The 15,967-nt window shown below is 35.3% G+C and overlaps 1 protein-coding gene across 1 annotated transcript in view; it reads right to left on the bottom strand.

Moving 5' to 3' along the window:
* Positions 1-13,572: 13,572 nt before the first annotated feature.
* Positions 13,573-15,967, bottom strand: part of LOC106323127 — a 6,448-nt gene continuing 4,053 nt past the window's right edge. The window contains exons 3-6 of the mRNA XM_013761293.1: positions 14,834-14,876; positions 14,382-14,744; positions 14,035-14,280; positions 13,573-13,940 (exon numbers count right to left, since the gene is read on the bottom strand). Coding sequence (XP_013616747.1) covers positions 13,573-13,940; positions 14,035-14,280; positions 14,382-14,744; positions 14,834-14,876 — 1,020 coding nt within the window. The remainder of the gene's footprint in view (positions 13,941-14,034; positions 14,281-14,381; positions 14,745-14,833; positions 14,877-15,967) is intronic.

The raw sequence follows: 15,967 nt of genomic DNA, 5'->3' as shown, positions 1-15,967 counted from the left end.
TTCTTTGTTTTTTTTTTTTTTTGAAACACATCACATGAGTTCTTAGTTCTTACAACCCACACATGAGTTTTCACAAGAACTGCTTTCACTCAAGTTTGTCACTATTCATTTAATTTATCATCATTTTTGAAATACACTCTTGTTTTATAATGTGGAAGCTTTGCCTATAAATAAATGCTTCATCTCTACATAACCGAGTCGCACAGCAAAAAAAAACACAGAGATCAGTTTCCTTCTCATTTCTCTCTATCTCTCAAGTCTTATATTGTATATTTTCTTCAGTTACTAAAAAACAATGAGCAATAAGAGTGAGTGTGATATAACCAGAAAAATTTGAAGGTTTTGTTGGTCCGATGGCTATGAGTTTGTATAGATAAAAAAGCTCGATTGCACTTCTTCAAATATTTTTTATCTATACGAACTTATTGCGATAGGTCCAGTAAAACCTCCAAAATTTCCTAGTTATATCACCTTCAAAATTTCTAGCTCAAAGAACCGAACATTACCTTAGATGTCGTTTCAGTATTTGTGTGTGCCACTGTTCTTGAATGAAACGTTGAGTTTATGACGACCATATGAAGAAGCTCTCGTCCCACTCTGGATTTGATTATTTCAACTCAACATATCCCGAAATCTAAACCTCTTCTTTAATTTTTGTTAGACTTTGGAGGTGATACCGCAGGTATTTTGTCAAAGTCGTTCTTTCGGTTAAAGACGAGTTAAAGATACTTGTTTTAAAAGTGTACAGTTCTGTCGGGGTGTTCTGTTGTCTCTCTTTACCATCTCTTTGACCTTTATCTGGCTTTTGAGCGACTACTCCACGGTCTTACAAGCTCAGCCGCTTCGAGATTCTCTTTCTCCTTTTCTGATCCCGTTTCATTACCTTGTTCAACATTTTCCTATGCTCTTCCAATGTCCTTTCCTGTAGACATTAGAGAACAGTAATTCACTTGCTCAAGAGAAAACGGCAAACTGAGAACAAGAAAATGAACAAGATTATTACCTTGTTTACGCTCGATCTGAACCCAGTCCACTGGTTTGTACTGACACTTGAACCTTTACACGTAAAATGTCATCCAGGACTCAAGAGCATTATGACCAAATACAATTAGTACAGAAACCTAACGTCCTCACACACTAGAAAGCTCGCACATCCTAGTTTCTGAAGATGGATTTAGCAAGAGAGTAATGAGTTGTTGAAACCAGATAACAACTAAGAAATCACATTTTATTTACCCTAATTTCATGAATCATAAAAGAAAAAAAAACAATCAAATCCGAGAAAACGATAAACACTAAAGTCTTTTCATCACATTTATTTTTACATCCTATTCTTAGTCCGGTAGAATTAGAAACAGAGCTATATTCATTCAACAAATAGGCAGTTTAGCGAAATAGCTAACCTTCCACAATTGAATATATGCCAATTAAGAAGTAAAAAAAAAACACACTTGAAAAAAATGAAGTGGATTAAAGAAGTCACTCACTGCATGGCACTCTCATCATCTAAAGCTAGGTTCTTAAAAGATTCTGGCCTTGCTCAACTCGTCTTTTACGTCGCACTTGAGTTGCTTACAATGCACATTGATGTAGTCCCCATACCCATGAAAGCCCATAAGACGAAGAGCTTCTTTGATATTACTTCTAATAGAATCAAGATCTGCACCAACGGGGATTGGTTAGTCATCATGTTCCAGTAGACGTCTGTCATATCCCCTTTAACAAAAACGGATCCATTAACCATTAATATTTACTCCATCAGATGAAATCTAACAAACAATTTCGGGTAATAGTCTAAATCTTACAGGAACGAAAATCGATGATCTTGCCTTCGCCCATGGTTCCACGATGAGAATTGGAAACTTTTTCTCGCTAAGTTAGGGCTAGATCGTGCTTTGAATGTGTGAGAGCTAGAGCCCAATATAAATATTTGATAATATTTTTTTTAATTTTATATTAGTACAAGATATTAAACAACCACATTATATGTTATATTTTAAAATTTTAAAACGACTATAAATTACTAAAAACGTTAAATGTCTCACACTAAAATTTTGTGATCAATGGTTTAATTTTTTTTTTAATAATAACAAGATACAAATGATCACAAATCGTATGAATATGAAGTCTCATTTACTAAACATTCATATTATATATTAATATAGTTTAAAATTAAACTATATAACCTAGAAAAATACTCAAATATGATAATTTCTGAAAAAGTATTGAAACCTTAATATTTTAATTTTGAAATTTGCATTCAAAAAATCGCACATTAGAAATTTGAGAAATTGGATTGTATATCACAAAATAAAATTATAATTCAGTTTATGACTGTTTGACCTAATCTGGTAGGATACATCGTGTGTAATATGTATAAATGCAATTCTGCCCCCATGATTAACCGATTCCACCGTCTGCATTAAAATTAAATAAATATATAAACCTGTTTTTATTTTATTGGGTTTTTACGTCGTGTAACTTCCCTGACCTTTCATTTTTCACACAAGGGAAGTAACTTCCGCTTATCTTCTCCTCTAAGATTAATTTCACGGCATCTCTCACAACTCCCGGGAAAGTCGTCGACAATCATTCCGGTGTCGGTGAAGGGCGTCGGTAATTGCTTGCGTATAAGGCGGATTGAAGCTCGAAAACTTCGAAAAGGTTTCTTCTTCCGAAACGTCAAGCCAGAAAATCGTCGAGGATTTGAAGTTCGAAAAGGTTAGTTCTTTCTGTGGTCATGCGCTTCGCCTTTCGTTTATGGTTATCCCCTCATTGCATGTCTGAATCCGGTTCTGTTGACATGTAGATCTGATTCTGGGGGTTTATATATGTCTGGCCTTTATGTATAATTGACTGACTCCTTACATTTTGTACTATGTAATCGTCAGTCTCTTTTGTTTCTATTACATGTCAAAGGTAGGTTTCGCTGTTTGTAAATGCTTTTGTCTTTTGATTTTGTTCTATTTCATGTATTCACTGTTCTATGTCATATGGTATGATATGTTTTTAAGGTATCGGATTTTGGGGGTTTATTGTCTACCTGATGTACGTGTATCGCAACCGTTTGTTCCCGTTAATCCTTCGTATTTGTTCATGCGTGGTGTTTAGTACTCAATTTCCAAATTGTATTTTGTGTTGCTCTCGGATTTTAATCATGTTTTTAGCAGTCATGGTTTGTTCTATTCCATTATATAAATACATCAGTGTTGTTCTATTCCATTAGGTTGTAACAGTCTTTGCTATTTCGTTTGCTAGGTTCGCAATGGAAGAGTTGGAACTGCCAAGCAGATTGTACAAATACTATTCCATTATGTGGACCAGTAGTTATACTGTTGAATGAAGTTATAAGCATATACATTTCCCAACATTTATTATCATATGATTAGAGAACTATTACCTGATCGATGCGGTTAAGCATTAACTTCTTCTTTGTGTTCACCTTCTTCAGTTAAGCATTAATTTCTTCTTTGTTTTCACCTTCTTCAGTGTCTTTTGTTACAGAGGTAGACTAACAGGTTGGAGTAGATAGAATACACATATATTGAGAACATCACCACTTATTATCCACACGTTTTTACTGATCACTGTGCCAACGTATGCGGTAAATACGTTGGTGACGTTGCCTTCTGGTAATAATGTGATGGTAAATAGTTTACAGGCCACTCATTTCCATACCATCGAATTTTAGCATGTGGTTAGGTGAAAATGGAATACTTGTATCAACTAGTTTCCACATGTTTTTCATGAATACCGTGATACCGTATGCGATTTTTACAACTGCAATGTGTCTTCTGTAAAATATCAGCTACACATGTATATACCATTTCAAACACAGCGGAGATTACTATTCCATCTGAAACATAGCAGTCCTCTCCCTTCGCTCGCGGTAACCGGGAACTTGTACTGGAAAGGGGCAAAACCGGGCCTTTATTGGGCTAATTGTCATCGATTTCATTATGTCAAAATCAACGGTATATTCTTCATTTCCTTCTTTCTTTTGTATATACACCAAATTCTCCCTAGAAATTTTGTGTTTATCATATGAATATGAATTCTCAATAATAAATATCTATATTAAAATATTATATATATATATATATCCATGTCATTGAAATTTAGTTATATACCATATAAAATAAATAAAATGATTGTTTTGATTTATTTACCAAAAAAGTATCGTAAATAAACAAAATGTATTTTTTTTTATTTATGGATGTATTCTAATTTAATTATATACATAATACGTAAATGAATACAAATAAATAATAATAGATAAAAATTTGTTCTATATATAACATTCATCCCGCGCATTTGCGCGGGTCTTGGATTATTAAACACTCACATGGACTTCTAGTTCCAAATCAAAATAATGTAATGGATGGTTTGATCAGCTTAGAATAATATACTACTAAATATTTTTTGTTTTGTTATTTTCTAGTATAAAAACATTTATACAATAAGTCATTTAAATCACTTATTAATTTAAATTTTTTTAAAATGGTTTCTTTAGTAATATACCGTAACAAATATTTATTTTTGTTAATTTTCATTTTTATTGCAGATGTTCATGTTTTTTAACAAAATGAAATAACTAGAATCAACTTTATTAAAACTATCATTCTCAGAAGCACAATCTTAATTACTTCTTTTCAAAAAGTTACATAAAAGTTTATTTATTTTAAATTATAATTTAATATGTAGTAACTTTTATTTTAAATTATAATTTAATATGTAGTATATGGAGTACCCAATCAGACGACAGCAGTAAAATGTCGTAGTCGTACCTTGTCCCTTTTTACTAGCCAGTCTCTACGCACAGGAGCATTCTAAACTTTTTTTCCCTTGCACTTCAAACTGTAAATTTGAAACCTATTTGTAGAAAATTATGTCCAAGTGTTTGTTGTGTTTTTGTCATAATAAAGAAGTTCAACGAGAATTCATTTGACATATTTGTTAAAACATACTAATAACTCTTTGGCCCTAAATAAGCTTCAAATTTGACCCAAAATCAAATTTTCCATTAACCAAGTGATTTGCTAAAAGAACTTAAAAAAATCTTCCTACAGCATTTGCTAACTTTTTTTTTTCTTAGTTCAAAGTCAACTTTTCCATTAACCAAATGATTCTTATACAGTCAAATTGTGACCACAACGTGACCCAAGGATAAAGTATAGTATCACCTAAAAACACTCATTTGGTTCCTCCATTACCATAACAATCATCCGATCACTTTAACCACAATGAAAAAAAAAATTCATCTTACCATAAGGGTGAAAATGAATTGTCTCTTAAAACCACATTATTACAGGGACATGACATATAACAAGGAGACTAAGACCTAAGCAAGGACATGCTAACTTCTTTTGTTTCTCTTCTGCTCTAAGAAAAAACATGACATTGTTTTTATCATCAAATGGGCAGAACATACTCCTCCATCTATTTGCCACCATCCTGGCCATTCAGGGCTTTCTAGTTTGTTCATGTCGGGAGTCATAGGTTCCAAGAGAAAATTTCGATACATGGCAAGCTTCTCAGGCGTTTTCTTCAGCCTTATGCTTTTTGGGACAAGGTTCTTCATAGCTTTCACAGCCTAATCCTGGCCATTCAAAGCTTGTAGGATCCAAGCGACAAATGCCATGCGTGGCAAGTTTCTTGGGTGTTTCTTCTTCGGCCGCAGTATCGGCTTCATGCTCTTTGGGAAATAGGCTTTCAAGTTTGTACATGAGAGTAAAAGGATCCCAGCGATAGACGGGTGTTTCTTTTTCGGCAGAGCTTTGTCCTCCATCTAGCATGTCATCAGTCCGAGGTGGCCAGAATGGACTGTCTTCATCTTCAGAGCTGTCGCTTGTTTGATCACCAAAAGGGGAGAGAAGACTGTAATCCATGTCACTCATAATCGGAGGTGTTTCTTCTTCGGCCGCCGCAGCATCGGGTCCTTGATAGATTTGGATTTTTACTTCATCAAAAAAGTATGCGCCTCTATCTATAAGCAATCCAGGCCATTCAGGGGTTTCTGGTTTGTTGATGTCCAGCGCGGGAGTGACTAAGAGAACATAGTAACGCATGTTACCCAATCGTTGAAGCATATCTCTGTAGTAGACGTCGTCATCTTTGAACTGGTCTGAGAATAGGACCAAACTGGCTTCATAACTCGTGGACATCTGCGGAGAGTCCCTCATCCATAAATTAATGTCATTTAACATTCTGATACGTCTAGAGGCTTTATCCCCTGGAAAATAATATAAATATTTATCAATGGAAGTGAGATAGATAGATAGATAGATATAAAGAAAAAAGAGGGGGAAATGATCACCTCCGGGAAGAAAGTAGATTCTGGAAGCCCACGTCCTATCACCCAGTAAGGCAGACCCTTTCTTGTCGTCATCATCAAGATAGGCCCAGATTGTAATGTTATCACTAAACTCCCTTTCCACAAGAGCTGATGAGATAGAGTGGTAGATCTCATCAGGGGTGGAAGAAGGAGGGAAAGGGCAATCCACGGCGTCCCAGAAGACGGCTGTCCTAGGCCCTTTCACGGTTGGGATACGCTCTGAGCCATACATACATGCAATAAAGAGAGGTTAAATAAAATACCATTTTATAATAAATTTTCAAAGATAGAAAAATCTAAAAACAATTTGGGGTCTTACCGGAGAAATCTACCGTCTTGGAGAGATCTTCTTTGATCTCTATATACTTTTCTAGAGAGCTATCAAACTCATCCGTATAACGTTGTAAAGGGTTGTATCTAGGCTTTCCTCCACCTAAAAGTCGTGCAGTATTAAGCAGAGAGTCAACACTAAAGAGACATTCTTCATCAGGCGGCGGTGGCTTTACTAGAAGAACATTGTGACGCCTCAATTTCAAACACTGCAGAACCCTGAATAACTCCCTTTGTGGTTTTGCGATTACAAAAAAATTCACTGGTCCTGGTCCCATGTATAATGCGTGACGAATCATATGCAAAGTGATATCCGGCACTTTGTAAACACAACCCGAATAAGTACCACCACCTAATAAACAAGAGAGAAACAACTCCGATTACATAATAATGATTAAAATAGAAAAGACAAGCAAAAGACAAGAGTGTTGTTGTGAGGAGCTTACATTTGGGTAAGGATGGGCGGATTATATCGGCCAATTTTTTGTCGTAGTTGTGTTGCTCAGAGTACAATCTCACGTCCATAAAACCGAGACGAAAACCCATTAGATCAAGAGCTTTTGAGATATCACCAAAAACAGGACCAAGATCATCCGTAGTATCAACAGGGATTGGGTAATCATCCATGTTCCAGAACACCAGTGTATGCTTCACTACGGAAAATTAAAATAAAAACCATTATTTTGCTATAATCGATCAATTGAAATCCAACAAAATAATTTAGGGGTAAGAGATGGAGAGAGATCTTACACGACTCAAAATCGATGGTCTCGTCTTCGCCCATGGTTCGGTTCTACGGAGAGATGGGTATGAGAATTGAAGACTTTTTCTCGCTAAGTTAGGGTTTGTTGTGAATGAACAACAAAGTCGAATTAACTTTGAAAAAATTAAAAAAAAAACTTCAGAATGCAAAACGCTGTTTCAAAACTCTGAATAAAATAAACAAATATCTGTTTAGAATTTGTATATGGATTATGTGAATGAGTAATTTACAATCCATTGCACCCATATTTATAATAGTTTCAAAACTCTGATTTCCTTTTTTATTTAAGAAAATGTCCTTAATTCATTACTGATGAGAGAGGGCATGTTTTTAGCCCTTTGGATCTCAAATAAAAAGGAAAATATCAAGGGTGTTGCACACATATTCAACCAACGGATCTGTGCATTATTTTCCTTTTTTTTGGAAACCCTAAAAATGTTTTGAAATCCCCTGTCCAAACATGCATATTCGTAATCCTCCTCATAATCAGAATCTATATCATTGCTTCTAGGCCTTTCTCCACCTAAAGGTTGTGCATTATCAAGCAAAGATTGTACACATAAGATTCATTCTTCATAAGGCGGCTCTATTACGATAACTTTGTGATTCCTCGATTTCAAACACTACTGCAGAACCTTATGTAACTCCTTTTTTTGGTTTTGTGATTACCGCTACATTTACACGTCCTAGTCCAGAATTTGCTGCGAAAACAAGCATATAATAAGTCATATCCAGAGTAATGATTCGTATTTCACATCTGAGTCCGCATATTTTATGTTCTCTAATTTCCAAGACAACTTGAATTTTTTTGATATGAAGCCATAAATATTTAATATTTTAGTGAACTACATTTTATTAGATAATTAGTTTAAGATGAATGAGAAAAAAGTTTAAGATGAATAAGATGTTTTTTTAAGATGTATAAGATGTTTTAAAACTAATATTTACGAGCGAAAATAAAAAGCGTAAGAAACCGCAATAATATTTTGGTTCACAAAATCAAATGTAGTCAAACTCTGTTAGCTTATTAATATACGGAGTCCAGAAACGGTAACTGACCCCCAAAAAATGCTGGAGTTCACTGCAGGAGAACGGTTGGTTATCATGATCAAAAATATTAATTTCCCGATCTAGCAAAACAACTGAATTAATTTGATTACAGGTCATGTGGAATCAGAATAAAATAAAAATAATTAAGTTGCCAGAGATTCCAACAAATGTGGCAATGTCAGAAACGAAACACGGGGAGAAAAAGACACATACTCTTTGATTCCAATTTTAAGGATTCAAATCACTTTCCTCGTTTTTAATATGCATTTTGTATTAGCTAATCTTAATAATGTCTTCATTCCAAACATGAATACGACTATATAACAAGAAGACAAGAATATATTTATATAAAAATACGAACATTAGTTGAAACTGAAAGGGCATAATAATATTAAATTTGGAAATTAACCTGTGTTTTCAAAAAAATACAATTATTTAATTTATTTATAAAAGAATTTAATACAAATTAATCACGTTAATAATTACTCCATCTGTTTCAGTTTTAGACTTAAGTATTGTTCTTGTTTTTTAATATGATTAAATAATACCTATTATAACCTCAATATAAAATAACAAAAAAAATTAAACTAATTATAATTCAAAAATCCTTCGTTTAACATTATACCAAAAGCTATTTTCTACAATTAAATATATTTTTTTCCAATGTGGTCAAATACATGTAAAGTTATGTAAATTGTTTAGATTCTATTCCAGCAGCTTCGAGATTCTCTTTCTCCTTTTCTGGTCCCGTTTCACTATACCTTGTGCTGTTGTGCAACATTTTCCTATGCTCTTCCAATATCCTTTCCTGTGTACATTAGAATACAGAAATCAAAAGTTGTCACTTGCTCAAGAGAAAATGGCAAACTGAATGAACAAGATTATTACCTTGTTTTAAACCCTTTTGAATCCTTTCCACCTAATATCGTCGAGGACACAAGCTCCGATCCGAATCCAATCCACTGGTTTGTACCGACTTTTAAACCCTTTCCACCTAATATCGTTCAGGACACAAGAACATTATTATTACTATTATTATTATTATTATTTATTATTTTTTTTACCAAAATGTGAATTTCATATATTATGAGAAGAGTTTGTAAACTACAAAAGGGTAAGACTAGGTCAAGTCAGCCAAGGCAAAAAATAAACAAGGCTGAGTTGACAACAATTTTAAATTCACAATTTTTATTGATGTTACGGGGATCCCAGTAGCTGAGGAGACGGCCAACAACAAACTTGAGAAGACCGACAAATGCGGAGAGCGTTGAAGGTGGTGGGGAGGACGGCAATAGCATCAGAGACAGACATGCTCAACAATTGAAACAAAAAGTGTTCGTAGATATGAGAGGTTGGACTCCTGGATCTAACATGACCTATATATAGCGAAGCCGTTCGTATCAGTTATGAGACGCTAGCGTTTTTGATGGTGTGCGTAAAGAGGGGGAGATGAAGAGATAGAAAGAGACTAAGAGTTCCATGGATTTGATTGGAGAAGTTTAGACAGTAGCGTCTGTGTATTGGAGGGGAGGCGCATGATTGGGAAAACCATAGGTCTCAGTCGAAGACGAAGAGCTGACGACTTGCAGGCTTTTTAGGACCAGTTTTATGGTTTATTAAGATAGACGCTTTAATCAAATGTATAAGCTGATGTAATAGATGGGCTAGCGAGTTTAAAAAATAAGCTCACAAATCAATCAACAAATAATAGAGAACGTGATTTGATTTGTAAATCATTTTATTTATTTGTGGGACATTATTAAACTGACCTTCATAAATATATATTAGTTTCAACCATCAACATACAAAGTATCCTTTAGTTTAGTGGTATAAATGTTGGTGTTTATATGTTAATAACCCGGGTTCGAGTTATGGGCTTGACATTTTTTCACTTTTTTTAAAGGTGGGACCCACAAAATGCTGACGTGGCGCGCTGAGGAGCCTTGAAACTGGCTCATTATAATGTTGACGTAGCGCGCTGAGGAGCCTTGAAACTGGCTCATTATAATGTTGATTATTATTATTATTATTATTATTTTTACCAAAATGTGAATTTCATATATTATGAGATGAATTTGTAAACTACAAAAGGGTAAAACTAGGTCAAGTCAGCCAAGGCAAAAAATAAACAAGGCTGAGTTGACAACAATTTTAAATCAAGTTTGTTACTCATATGCTGAAAAAGTTTTAGCTTCCTTTTCCCAAGAAGGGAATCCCTGATGAAACACAAGAGGATTATGACGAAATACAATTAGTACAGAAACCTAACGTTAAAGAATTCCTCACACACTAGAAAGCTCGTACATCCTAGTTTCTGAAGATGGATTTAGCAAAGAATAATGAGTTGTTGAAACCAGAAAACAACTAAGAATCACATCTTATTTACCCTAATTTCATGAATCATAAGAAAAAACAATCAAATCCTATTCTTAGTCCGATAGATTTAGAAACAGAGCTATATTCCATTCAACAATATTATAGCCAACAGCACATAGGCAGTTGAGTAAAATAGCTAACCTTACACAATTGAATATATGCCAATTAACTAAAAGTGAAGTAAAAAAAGACGCTTGGAAAAATAAAGTGGATCAAAGAAGTCACTCATTGTCATATAATTTGAAGCTTCTGGTGTTTCTACTTCGGCCGCCGCATCGGCTTCACGCTTTTTGGGACAAGGTTCTTCAGAGCTTTCACAGCCTGTTCATCCAAGGCTTTTTAGTTTGTACATCAGAGTAATAGGATCCCAGCGATACACGGGAAGCTTCTCAGGTGTTTCTTCTTCTTCGGCGGCATCGGCTTTATGCTTTTCGGGACAAGGTTCCTCAGAGCTTTCCACGCCTGATCCTCCCTCTATTAGCAATCCTGGTGGCCATTCACGGCTTTCTGGTTTGTTCATGTCCTCATCTTCAGAGCTTTCGCTTGTTTAATCCCCAAAACGACAATAATCCATGTCACTCATAACTGGAAGCTTCTCAGGTATTTCTTCTTCGGCTTCATGCTTTTGGGGGCTAGGTTCTTCAGAGATTTCGCTTGTTTCGTCAGCAAACCAGGATGCTCCTTTATCTAATAGCAATCCCGGCCATTCGGGGGTTTCTGGTTTGTTGATGTCCAGAGTCGGATTGACTAAGACAAGATCGCAACGTCTGTCATTCAACAATTTTTGAAGCATGTGGACGTAGTAGGCGTCATCTTTGAACTGATCTGCGAACAGGACCAAACTTGCTTCATAAGACCTGGTCGACCTAGAAGAGTCCCTTTCCCATAAATACATGTCATTTAGCATTCTGATACGTCTCGAGGCTTTATCCCCTAGAAAAGGAAAAATAAATAAATAAATACTATTATCAAACGGAAGTGAGAGGTAAAGATTACAAAGTAGATATATAAAGAAAAAGAGGGGAAATTTCACCTCCGGGAAGGAAGTAGATTCTGGAAGCCCACGTCTTGTCACCCAGTAACACATCCCTCCAAGACCCTTTCTTGTCGTCATCAAGATAGGCCCAGATTTTAATCCTAGCACTAAAACCCTTTGCCACAAGAGCTGATGCGATAGAGTGGTAGATCTCATCAGGGGTGGAAGAAAGAGGGAATGGGCAATCCACGGCATCCCAGAAGACGGCTGTCCTAACCCCTTTGACGGTTGGGATACGCTCTGAGCCATCCATGCAATAGATAGAGAGAGAGAGAGGTTAAATAAATACCATTTGTAATAATATTATTATGAATGGATGAAATCTAAAACAAACAATGACTTACCAGAGAAATCTACCGTCTTGGAGACATCTTCTTTGATCTTTACATAATAGTCTTGGGAGGTATCATACTCAAGCGCATAATGACTTAATAAAGCTTTGAATCTAGGCTTTCCTCCACCTAAAAATCGTGCATTCTCAAGTAGAGAGTCTACACTAAAGAGAAATTTTTCATCAGGCGGCGGTGGCTCGACTATAAGAACATTGTGACGCCTCGATTTCAAACACTGCAGAACCCTATGTAACTCCCTTTTTGGTTTTGCGATTACCAAAAGATTTACAGGTCCTGGTCCAATATTTGATGCGTACTGAATCATATACAAAGTCATGGCCGGCACTTTGTAAAGTGCAGCTGAATAAGACATACCTATATATATCAAACAGAGAAAAGAACTCAGATCATTACATATGTAATTAAAAAAAGAAATGACGAGCAAAAGAGAGTGTTGTTGTGAGGAAACTCACTTTGGGGTAAGTAGTGGTAGATTACTTCTGCCTCGCCCACCTCTTTTCTGTCGTAGTTCAGTTGCTCAGAATACAGCCACACAGTCATATGCCCATCACGAAAGCCCATTAGATGAAGAGCTTTTGAGATATCACCAAAAATAGGACCAAGATTATTGGTAGCATCTACAGGGATTGGGTAGTCATCTATGTTCCAGAACACCAGTGTCTGCTTCACTACGGAAAATTAAAAAAAAAAGAACATCATTTCGCTATAATCGATCAGATGAAATCTAACAAACAATTTAGGGGGTAAGAGATGGAAAGAGATCTTACAGGACTCAAAATCGATGGCCTCGTCTTCGCCCATGGTGTTCTAGCTAAGTTAGGAGTTAGGTTTTTTTTGTGAATGAACAACAAAGTTATATTAACTTTGAAAAAAAATCAAAAGAAACTTAATAAAGCAAAAAGCTATTGAAACAAATATCTGTTTAGAATTTGTATATGGATTATGTGAACGAACAATTTACAATCCATTACATCCATATTTATAAAAATTTCAAAACTTGGATTTCCTTTTCTATTTAAGAAAATATCCTTAATTCATTACGGATGAGAGAGGGCATGTTTTTAGAAAGGAAAATATCAAGGGTGTTGACATATTTTCAACCGAAGTAGCATGCTTTTCCTTTTTTTTCTCGGGAAACCCTAAAAAGATTTGAAATCCCTGTCCAAACATGCATTCGTAATCCTCCTCATGCCTCCACCTAAAAGTTGTGCATTATCAAGCTGAGATTCTACACAAAAACTTACACAATTGAATATATGCCAATTAACTAAAAGTTAAGCAAAAACACACTTGTAAAAACGAAGTGGATCAAAGAAGTCACTCATGGCACTCATATCATTTGAAGCGTCTTACGTGTTTCTTCTTCTTCAGCGGCGGCAAGGGCTTCATGCTTTTTGGGGCTAGGAGGTTCTTCAGAGATTTTGCAAGTTTCAAGAGCAAAAGTGGCTGCGCCTCTATCTATAAGCAATCCAGGCCATTGAGGGGTTTCGGGTTTGTTGATGTCCAGAGTCGGAGTGACTAAGAGAATATGGTAACGAATGTCATCCAATCTTTGAAGCATATTGATGTAGTAGGCGGCACCTATGAACTGATCTGCGAACAGGACCAAACTAGCGTCATAACTACTGCACTGAGGAGAGTCCCTTGCCAATAAAAACATGTCATTTAACATTCTGATACGTCTCGAGGCTTTATCCCCTGGAAAAAGGAAAAAAAAAAAAATCAAATAAAATGCAAGTGAGAGTAACATATAAAGACGGGAAAAAAAAAAGAGAGGGGGAAATGATCACACCTCCGGGAAGAAAGTAGATTCTGGAAGTCCACGTCTTGTCACCACCCAGTAAGGCAGACCCTTTCTTGTCATCATCATCATCATCAAGATAGGCCCAGATAGTAATATTATCACTAAAATACCTTTCAACAAGAGCTGATGAGATAGAGTGGTAGATCTCATCAGGAGTGGAAGAAGGAGGGAAAGGGTAATCCACGGCATCCCAGAAGACGGCTGTCCTAGGCCCTCTGACGGTTGGGATACGCTCTGAGCCATACATACATGCAATAAAGAGAGGTTAAATAAAATACCATTTTATAATAAATTTTCAAAAAATAGAAAAATCTAGAAACAATTTGGGGTCTTACCGGAGAAATCTACCATCTTGGAGACATCTTCTTTGATCTCTACATACTTTTCAAAGGAGATATCATACTCAGACGCATGAGAAGCATATAATTCTTTGAATCTAGGCTTTCCTCCACCTAAAAATCGAGCATTCTCAAGTAGAGAGGCTACACTAAAGAGAAATTCTTCATCAGGGGGCGGCGGCTTTACTAGAAGAACATTGTGACGCCTTGATTGCAAACAGTGCAGAACCCTATGTAACTCCCTTTTTGGTTTTGCAATTACAAAATAATTCGCTGGTCCTGGTCCAATACACGATGCGTGACGAATCATATACAAAGTGATATCGAGCACTTTGTAACCAAAAGCACAATAATACTCGCCTACAAACAGAGAAAGAAATCCGATTAGATATAATAATTTAAAATAGAAACGACGACGGGCGAGCAAAGGAGAGAGAGAGTGGTGTGACCTTGGCCTAAGAAGTCATTAGTTACTATGGCCTCGCAGTTGATTTGCTCAGAATACAGATACACGTCTATATATTATAAATATAATTTAAAATAGAAACGATGACGAGCAAAGGAGAGTGAGGAATTTACTTTCGGGTAAAGTCCAGTCGACTAGAGCCCCCTCCCTGTTGATTTGCTCATCATACAGAAACACGTCTATATGCCCATCACGAAAGCCCATTACATCAAGAGCTTTTAAGATATCACCGAAAACAGGATCAAGCTCATCTGTAGTATCTACAGGGATTGGGTAGTCATCCATGTTCCAGTACACGAGCGTCTGCTTCACTACACACAAACGAATTTACGAAAAAATTAGAAAAAATAAACCATTACTTCCCCTATAATCGAATCAGATGAAATCTAACAAAACAATTTTAGATGGAGAGAGATCTTACAGGACTCAAAACCGATGGTATCGTCTTCGCCCATGGTTCTGCGGAGATGACGATGAGAATTGGAGAGACCTTCCTTCTAGCTAGGGGTTAGATCTTGCTTTGAATGCTTTTCTCCACGGACGGATGAGAGAGCTAGGCTGCAGCTTGCTGAGATATCTATGAGGGCATGTTTTTATATCTCTCTTGGATCTCAATTTTTTGTTTTTTAAAAAAGGAAAATATCAAGGGTGCTGACATATTTTCAACGGAACGGATCTGTGTGCATTCTTTTCGTTTTTTTTGGGGAAACCCTAAATAAACCAATAAATGCTAAAAAAAAATTTAAACATTAATTATCAATAAATTTTTATTTGATTAATATTGCTTTAGTTTTGTATTTTAAAGCACATTTACAATTAATTTTAATATATGTATATATATATATATATATATATATAAATATATTTATTTATTTATAAAAAATGGATATATAAGTTAACGTGAATTTTTTTACAATGTACTTATATTTAGTTTATTTGTTTATTAATGTTATATATATATATATATATATATTATTGTAATGGTGATATATGATATATTAGTTACTAATATATTAAAATTCTTACTAAAATAATATTTATACATAAAATTTATTTTATGTAAAATTTATTAGCATACCATATTTAAAAAGTCTTTCCAAAAATTATAATGTTTTAT

Source organism: Brassica oleracea, chromosome C2 (genome assembly GCF_000695525.1).
Source record: "Brassica oleracea var. oleracea cultivar TO1000 chromosome C2, BOL, whole genome shotgun sequence".
Taxonomy (NCBI): domain Eukaryota; kingdom Viridiplantae; phylum Streptophyta; class Magnoliopsida; order Brassicales; family Brassicaceae; genus Brassica; species Brassica oleracea.
This window is presented reverse-complemented; position numbering and strand designations above follow the sequence as displayed.